The sequence below is a fragment of the Arachis ipaensis genome, chromosome B8, assembly GCF_059453495.1.
Source record: "Arachis ipaensis isolate K30076 ecotype BB chromosome B8, ASM5945349v1, whole genome shotgun sequence".
Taxonomy (NCBI): domain Eukaryota; kingdom Viridiplantae; phylum Streptophyta; class Magnoliopsida; order Fabales; family Fabaceae; genus Arachis; species Arachis ipaensis.
In genome coordinates, this window is record NC_142443.1 from 85,034,832 (window position 1) to 85,044,036 (window position 9,205).

The following is a 9,205-nucleotide window of genomic DNA, read 5'->3' on the forward strand; positions in this document are numbered from 1 at the left end:
TGCTATTGGTTGTTCTGAAGCGCTTGGGATTGCCTTTGGTGAGGTGCTCTATAAGGCTGGTTTTGATTCTGCTGTCTATTGTTGTTGTTTCACCTCTGATTTCCATTGTTGTCTCTGGCTCCTCTATTGTAGTTATCTCTCCATCCCTGGTTGGAATTTTCTCTCCACCCCTGGTTGGAGTTGTCTTGCCATCTTTGATTGTGGTTTCCACCTTGGTTGTAATTGCTGCCTTGTTGATTGTATCCTTGATTCAAGTGGTCATAGAAATTATGAGTAGCTGCCACGGTGTTGTTTTCTTGTTGGAGCTGCGGACACTCATCAGTGTAATGAGTATAATCAGCACATATTCCACATACTCTTTGAGGAACCAACTGTTGACTTTGTTGTGGTGAGGGAGGCTGAGGTTGTTGTTGATTCAGCTGTATCTGCTTCAGTAGGTTGGTCATCTCACATACAGCTTGTGTGAAAGCAGTAGTTTCACTGCTAGAGGAGACCTGTGCAACAGCCTTGGGGCGGTTGTTCCTGTGCCTGTGATTCTGAGTAGACTCAGCTAGGTCACATATTAGTTGCCACACTTCATCTGCAGTCTTGTACTTTTTCAAGGAACCATTACTTGCACCATCTAATGTGGTCTTATGCCGAGGCTTCATGCCTTAAGTGAAGTAGCTGATCAACACCAACTTGTCAATCATGTGATGGGGGCATGCGTCCAGAAGATTCTTAAAGCGCTCCCAATACTCATAAAGAGTCTCCGATTCGCCTTGAATAATGCAAGAGATCTCTTTTCTTAGTCTATCTGTAACATCAGCTGGAAAGTATTTTTCCAAGAATTCTCTCCTGAGCGTATCCCAGTTAGTAATGGTCACTTCAGGTTGAGTGTAGTACCACTCCCTCGCCTTTCCCTCAAGAGAAAATGGGAAGGCGGTTAGCAGGATTGAAGTTTCATTTGCACCATGATGCCTAACAGTAGAACAGGCTGTTTGAAAATCCCTGAGGTGCTTGATAGGCTCCTGAGCAGGTAAGCCATGAAACCTGGGCATTGACTAACTAGAAACTAAAAAGATATGATTCTAGAGTTTAAAGATTGAACCTTTCTTACTAGGCAAGTAACAAACTTAAAGATTTTTGAATCAATCACATTAATTGTTAACATTAATTTTGAAAATATGAAATAGAAATAAGAAAAAGATTTTTGAAAATCATTTTGGAATTTTCGAAAATTATGAAAGAAAAATGAAAAAGATTTGATTTTTGAAAAAGGTTTGAAAAAGATAGAAATTTTAAATTGAAAATTTTTCTTGACTAAAAAAAAAGATATGATTTTGAAAATCTTTGACTAATTCAATGCAACTTTCGAAAATTAGGAGTAAAATAAGGAAAAGATATTTTTTTTTTATTTTTGAATTTTAATAAGGAAAGAGAAAAACATCAAAAAGACTCAAGACATAAAAATTTTGGATCAAAACAAAAGAACTATGCAAGAACACTTTGAATGCAAAGATGAACACCAAGAACACTTTGAAGATCATGATGAACATCAAGTATGTAATTTTTGAAAAAATTTTAATAAAAAAAAATATGCAAGACACCAAACTTAGAAATTTTTGATATTTAGACACTAAGAATTCAAGAATGTATATGAAAAACAAGAAAAGACACAAAACAAGAAATTTTAAAGATCAAACAAGAAGACTTATCAAGAACAACTTGAAGATCATGAAGAACAAGAAAGAAACTCAATGCATGTGTTTTCGAAAAATTTTTAAGAAAAATAAAAGGATGCAATTGACACCAAACTTAAAAATTGACACAAGACTCAAATAAGAAACACAAAATTATTTTTGATTTTATGATTTTATTAAATTTTTTTTTGGATTTTTCGAAAATTATTTTGGAAAAACGAAAAAGAAGAAATTTTTTTTGTATTTTTCGAAAATAAGAAATAAAAAGCTTAAATTAAAATAAAATTACCTAATCTGAGCAACAAGATGAACCATCAGTTGTCCAAACTCGAACAATCCCCGGCAACGGCGCCAAAAACTTGGTGCGCGAAATCGTGATCTTCAACAATGGCGCCAATGGCTTGGTGCTCTCAAACGTGAATCACACTTTGTCACAATTCTGCACAACTAGCCAGCAAATGCACTGGGTCGTCCAAGTAATAAACCTTACGTGAGTAAGGGTCGATCCCACGGAGATTGTCGGCTTGAAGCAAGCTATGTTCACCTTGTAAATCTCAGTCAGGCGGATTCAGATAGTTATGGAGATTTGATAATCAAAACATAATTGAAATATAAACTAGGATAGAGATACTTATGTAATTCATTGGTAAGAATTTCAGATAAGCGTATAGAGATGCCTTTCGTTCCTCTGAACCTCTGCTTTCCTGCTGTCTTCATCCAATCATTCCTACTCCTTTCCATGGCAAGCTTTATGTAGGGCATCACCGTTGTTAATGGCTACATCCCATCCTCTCTGTGAAAATGGTCCAATGCCCTGTCACTGCATGGCTAATCATCTGTCGGTTCTCGATCATACTGGAATAGGATTTACTATCCTTTTGCGTCTGTCACTACGCCCAGCACTCGCGAGTTTGAAGCTCGTCACAGCCATCCCTTCCCAGATCCTACTTGGAATACCACAGACAAGGTTTAGACTTTCCGGATCTCAAGAATGGCCGTCCATAGGTTCTAACTTATACCACGAAGATTCTAATATCTCGGACTCGGTCCTCTGTATTAGATATCTAAGAGATACTCATTCTAGCTTGTTTGCATGTAGAACGAAAGTGTTTGTCAGGCACGCGTTCATAGGTGAAAATGATGATGAGCGTCACATAATCATCACATTCATCATGTTCTTGGGTGCGAATGGATATCTTAGAGAAGGAATAAGCTTGAATTGAATAGAAAAACAGTAGTACTTTGTATTAATTCAGGAGGAACAGCAGAGCACTACACCTTAATCTATGGAGTGTAGAAACTCTACCGTTGAAAATACATAAGTGATAAGGTCCAAGCATGGCCGAATGGCCAGCCCCCAAAACAATCAAAGGATCAAAAAATAATCCAAAGATGTAATTACAATAGTAAAAAGTCCTATTTATGCTAAACTAGTTACTAGGGTTTACAGAAATGAGTAAATGATGCAGAAATCCACTTCCGAGGCCCACTTGGTGTGTGCTTGGGCTGAGCATTGAGCTTTACACTTGTAGAGACTTCTCTTGGAGTTGAACGCCAGTTTGTAACCTGTTTCTGGCGTTTAACTCCACTTTGCAACCTGTTTCTGGCGTTTAACTCCAGAATGCAGCATAGAACTGGCGTTGAACGCCAGTTTGCGTCCTCTAAACTCGGAAAAAATAAGGACTATTATATATTGCTGGAAAGCCCTGGATATCTAGTTTCCAACGCAATTGAGAGCGCGCCATTTGGATTTCTGTAGCTCCAGAAAATCTACTTTGAGTGCAGGGTGGTCAGAATCCAGCAGCATCTGCAGTCCTTCTTCAACCTCTGAATATGATTTTTGCTAAAGTCCCTCAATTTCAGCCAGAAATTACCTGAAATCACAGAAATAAACACAAACTCATAGTAAAGTCCAGAAATGTGAATTTTAATTAAAAACTAATAAAAATATACTAAAAACTTACTAAATTATACTGAAAACTATGTAAAAACAATGCCAAAAAGCGTATAAATTATCCGCTCATCAGCTCGCACCTCCTCCTTGAACACTTTGTTGTCTTGGATTTCCTTGCATATGCCTTCAAGTAGAGTCTCAATCCTTGAGAGCATATCTTCGGATGGTGATGGTGGGTTGAGATTAGAGGGGTGAGAAGGGCCATTTTGGTTTTGATATGGATGTTAGGTGGTATTGTTGGATGGGTGCTGATATGATCTCTATGTGGAATGTTGGTGAGTTGCATTTTGGTTGGGGTTGTGACGTCTCTGATCTTGGCCTTGATCTTGTTGATTTCCCTACCTGAAGTTTGGGTGGTTCTTCCAACTAGGATTATAAGTTCTGGAGTATGGGTCCTGGGCCTGCCTGGGTGAGTTCCCAATATAGTTGGCTTGTTCCCAGTCACCCTCTTCCTCTGTATTCACTCCTTCTTGAGCTGCTGATGAAGTGGTGACTTCTTGGTTTCTTTCCATCTTCTTGGTGAGGTCAGCTAGCTGCTTAGTGATCATCTTGTTTTGAGCCAGTAGCGCATCCATGTTGTTTAGCTGCATTACTCCTCTAGTATTGCCCCTTTCATAAGCATAGAAATAGTCATTCTCAGCTACAGTCTTGATGACATCTATGGCTTCTTCAATGGTTTTCTTCTTGTTCAGAGATCTCCCTGATGAGTGGTCTACTGCCTTCTTTGATTCATAAGAAAGACCCTCATAGAAAATGTGTAACTGCACCCATTCATTGAACATGTCTGGCGGGCACCTTCTTGTTAAGTCCTTAAACCTCTCCCATGCTTCATAGAGAGTTTCACCATCTTGTTGTCTGAAGGTTTGTACCTCAGCTCTCAACCTGTTGATTCTTTGAGGAGGATAAAATCTCGTCAAGAATTTGTTTACCACATCTTCCCAGGTTGTTAAGCTCTCCTTCAGGAAGGATTCCAGCCATTTGGATGCTTTATCCTTGAGTGAGAAGGGAAATAGAAGCAGCTTATAAGTGTCAGGATGAACACCATTAGACTTCATAGTATCACATATCCTTAAGAAGGTGGTGAGATGTTGATTGGGGTCTTCTTGGGCACTCCCTCCGAATGCACAGTTGTTCTGGACTAAGGTGATGAGCTGGGGTTTTAGTTCAAAGTTATTGGCATGTATGGTTGGCTTTTGGATGCTACTTCCATAGTTTCCTGGGTTTGGATTGATGTAAGAACCTAGAACTCTTCTCTTTTGCCCATCATGATTTACTGGGCCTTCTCTGGCATGGTTGTAAGCTTCTTCTTCATGATGGTTCTCCATATTCTCCTCCATATTTGGTTGAAAATACTCTTCCTCTTCCTCATCACCAACGACTCTCTTTCCTCTTGCTTCCCTCCTTAATCTAAGGAAGGTCCTCTCATGTTCAGAATCAAAGGAAGTTGAAGCTCCGCTTCTTCTACCTGTCATACAACCAACAAAGCAAAAAGCAAGAAGAAGACGAATAAAGAAAATACTCTTGTTAGAATGACTATTAGTGTGAGTGGTGCAATATATCAAACAGTTAGTGGGTTAGTGAACTGAATTGTAAACAATGAAGAAAATACAACAAACAGGTAGGGGAAAAAGGGACAAAAATAATTAAAACTGAAAGTAAATTAATCAGATGGAATTAAACAAAACAAAAGAAAATTGCTCAATCTAGTTATCCTCCAATTTAATCATTGTCGATACAAAATCAATCCCCGACAACGGCGCCATAAACTTGATGCACGGAAACTTGTCTCTCAACAAATTTCCCTCGGCAAGTATACCGAATTGTCGTCAAGTAAAAACTCATAATAGAGTGAGGTCGAATCCCACAGGGATTGATTGGTCAAGCAACTTTAATTAGAGGAATGTTCTAGTTGAGCTAAGCAGAAATTGAGTTGAGGAATTGCAGGAAATTAAATGCTGGGAAAGTAAATAACAGAAAGTGTAAATGCTGGAAATAAATGGCAGAATGTAAATGGTGGAAAGTAAATTGCAAAATCTTAAATGGGGATATGGGGAGATGAGCATAAAAGTAAATGGCAGAAGATAAAGAGAATGGGTAAGATCAAAAATAGGGGATTCATTGGGCTTAGGAGATGTTGCATTCTCCAGATCAAGTTCATTCTCATCTCTTCCTCAATCAATGCATTCATTGATCTCCTTGGCAATCTTATGTGATTGGATTCCAATTCCTTGGCAATTCCAATTCCAATTCCAATCTATCTAAGCTTGAACAATTGCCCAATTCCTTGATTTAATTTCTCATGGGAAGAGATAAAGTTTGGTCACTGATTATACCACATGCATTCCCAAGTCAAAGTGTTGGTAGGATTATATGTCACTATATCCATCCAAACCCTAATTTGGTCCAGCATGAGAAAGCATTTCTAGCATGATCTCCTCATTCCTCTTCCATGGTTCTGAGGAGATCCAATTATGGAGAGATTCTCTTCCAAGATAGCTAACCAAATGGATGAAGAACAAAAGCTTTCTAGTAAAATCAAGAGAAAAGAAAGAGGAAGAATAATGAAAACTATTATTGATCCATCAAATTACAACAGAGCGCCCTAACCCAATGAAAAGGGATTTAGTTGTTCATAACTCTGGAAATGGAAAGAAAAAATGAAAAGTACATTCTCAAAATATAAACTAGAAGTTGCAGAGAAAGTAAAAATACAGAGTGTAGTTCTCAAGTCCTGAATCCCTTTTCAATTCAAAACTCTCCCTATATATACTACTCTTCAGATCTTCTAGTTAGCTCTTCAAGTCTTGGATATGGGCCCTTGATCTTCAGTTGAAGCAGTTACAGTCTCTAGTGGGCTCAGCTTTGCTTGCAAAGAAAGTGTGAGTTAAGGATGATGGGAAGTTAGTTAGGACGTTAGTGGCATTAATGTTAAGTGTAAATTTGGGTTCGAGAGCGTTAGTGACGATAACTTTGTCACTAACATTCCAAACTAGTTCATCCACGTTAACTTCAACGTTAGTGGTACTAACGTAACCACTAACGTGGCCTCTTAGCCCTTCGCAAACATTATTGGCACTCACCTTTACCAATAACGTTACTCTTTGTCCCTTTCTTCCACGTTAATGGTCCACGTTAGTGTAACTAACGTGGCCCTTAACGTGGGCATGCTCAAGCTTCGAGAGCATTACTGACATTCACCTTTGTCACTAACGTTTCAAAGTGCCCCTTTTTCCCATGTTATTTCTCCATGTTAGTGTAACTAACGTGGCCACTAACGTGGGTATGCTTGCCATCTCCAACATTAGTGACAAAGGTGAGTGTCACTAACGTTGGCCTATTATTCATTGCTCTACGTTACTTTTCACGTTAGTGGTCTTAACGTGACCACTAATGTAGGCAATCTAAGCTTGGCCTGGCGTTAGTGACAAAGGTGAGTGTCACTAACGCTTGCGACCTCTTCTTTACTCCACGTTAGAGTCCACGTTAATTGGATTAACATAGCTCTTAACGTGACTTAGTGTGGGGTTAGTGGTGTTCACTTTCACCACTAACGTTGGAGCTCCCCTTTCTTCCACGTTAGTTCCCACGTTCAACTAACGTGGGTTATGATGTCATTCGAGGGCGTAATTGGTGGTAACTTTACCACTAATGTTGCAAGCTTGCTCCCTTTCCATGTTAGTGGTCACATTAGTGAGACTAACGTGGCTCCTAACGTGGCTCTTCTTTGCTTCCTTTGTCCTGAAATCAAACAAATAAGGTGCATCAAAGCTTTGTTTCAAGTCATGAGATCATGCACCATCCATATTATCATTCAATTCATGCATAATTCTCATGATATCATGTAAAGTTCACAATATTTGCTTGAATCAAGATGTAAGTGTCTATTTACCTAAAACTTGCTTATTTACTAAGAAAATGCAGGAAACTATCCTAAAAGAGTAAAGAAAAAGGTCAGTGAAACTGGCCAAAATGCCCTGGCATCACTTGCCACTCTTCTGATGGTGGTGGCCATTTTGGTCCTTAGAGAATGGTTAGAAAGGTCTTGGATTGCGGATTTTGGTGGCCTACACTTTTCAACGATACATCCCTCTTTTGTAGTTCTTGTCCATAATGCCTTAGGTTTGGAAATATTTCCAAGAAGAATGAGATACCCTAACAAACTATGTTTTTTTGCGAAATTTTTTATGTTTGGGGTATTGACTTCATGGGCTCCTTTCCAAACTCTAATGGTTTTATATATATTCTGCAAGCTGTTGATTATGTTTCCAAGGGGGTGGAGGTGATCCCCACTCGAACTGATGATGCTAATGTGTTTCTTTCTTTTGTTCAGAATAACATTATTTGCCGTTTTGGATCACCACGAGCAATCGTGAGTGATCAAGACTCTCATTTTTGCAACAAAAGGATGACATGGTTGATCAAAACTCTCATTTTCACAAAGTGGCCACAGCATATCACCTCCAAACAAATGGCCAAGCCGAAGTCTCCAATCAGGAAATCAAGCACATATTGAAAAAGATTGTAAAGCCTCATAGGAGGAATTGGAGTTCTAAGCTCGGAGATGCGCTTTGGGCCTACCGGACGGCTTATAAGATGCCGATTGGAATGAGCCTGTTTTGGTTGGTCTATGGGAAGGCTTGCCATCTTTCATTGGAAATAGAGCATAAGGCTTATTGGGCCGTAAAAGAATACAAGTCAGGTTTGGGGGGGGGGGCGGAATCAAAAGGAAGTTACAGTTGGTGGAGCTTGAGTGTCTTCGGTTGGAAGCCTATGAGAATTCAAGGCTCTACAAAGAGAGGATGAAAGCGGTGCATGATAGAAACATCAAAAGGAGAGAGTTTAGGGCTGGGGACCTAGTCCTCCTCTATAACTCAAGATTGAGGTTAATGACAGGCATGTTAAGATCAAGATGGGAAGGACCTTATAGGGTGGAGAAAGCTGAGCCATATGGTGTCTTCCATTTGAGTCACCGTTCAAGCCCCACAATTCTCAAGGTTAATGGTCATCGTCTAAAGCTTTACCATGGAGAGAAGATGAAAAGCAACAAAGAGTTTGAGGTGTTTCTTCTTGAGGATGCACCCAAAGGCGAAGAGATTTGAGCTCATGACCGTCCAACTTAAGGACGTTTAAGAAAAGTGCTAGGTGGGAGACACCCCACCATGGTATGATCGTCCAACTTGATTTTGTGAGTTTGCTCAAGTATGCTTGTTTTGTTTAAATTATTGTTGAATTGCTCATGAGGAGTTCATTGATAGTGGTTTGGTTGAATTGAGATGTTGAAGAAATACTTAAGGTTGAGTGTTCTATGAAGTTTTGGATGCTTTTGAACTTTTTAGCATGTATTGCTACCAATTTGCGCTATAATTGCTCCTCCTCATGTGTATTGAAAAAAAAAGGGGTCATCCACACGCAAGCATGCTATACGCGTACGCGTCGGCGCGGTTACACAACTCCTGGTACAAAAACCAGAGAGTTGTGCCTACAACCCACGCGTATGTGTGGGAGACGCGTATGCATCGATTGCGAATTTCGGACTCTCTGGTACAAAAACCAGAGAGTTATGACCACT

General features: G+C 39.5%; 1 protein-coding gene and 2 non-coding genes across 3 annotated transcripts; all 3 read left to right on the forward strand.

Annotated features, from left to right (window-relative positions):
• Nucleotides 1-686: 686 nt before the first annotated feature.
• On the forward strand, nucleotides 687-794 carry LOC148548668 (small nucleolar RNA R71). The gene has a single exon (XR_015897265.1). It is a non-coding gene; the product is annotated as a small nucleolar RNA R71 (small nucleolar RNA).
• A 3,622-nt stretch (nucleotides 795-4,416) lies between these two features.
• LOC148548669 (small nucleolar RNA R71) lies at nucleotides 4,417-4,520 on the forward strand. Its single transcript, XR_015897311.1, has one exon. It is a non-coding gene; the product is annotated as a small nucleolar RNA R71 (small nucleolar RNA).
• Nucleotides 4,521-8,046: 3,526 nt separating this feature from the next.
• LOC148548670 (uncharacterized) lies at nucleotides 8,047-8,735 on the forward strand. The gene is made up of 2 exons (XM_088495648.1): nucleotides 8,047-8,335; nucleotides 8,530-8,735. Exons 1-2 carry the CDS (start codon nucleotides 8,047-8,049, stop codon nucleotides 8,733-8,735), a joined length of 495 nt encoding a protein of 164 aa, XP_088351774.1.
• The last annotated feature ends 470 nt before the right edge of the window (nucleotides 8,736-9,205 follow it).

Coding starts and splice junctions, on each gene's coding strand:
- LOC148548670 (XM_088495648.1), top strand. CDS start 8,047: ATGGTTGATCAAAACTCTCATTTTCACAAAGTGGCCACAGCATATCAC. Junction 8,336..8,529: donor CGTAAAAGAATACAAGTCAG/GTTTGGGGGGGG, acceptor GGTTAATGACAG/GCATGTTAAGATCAAGATGG.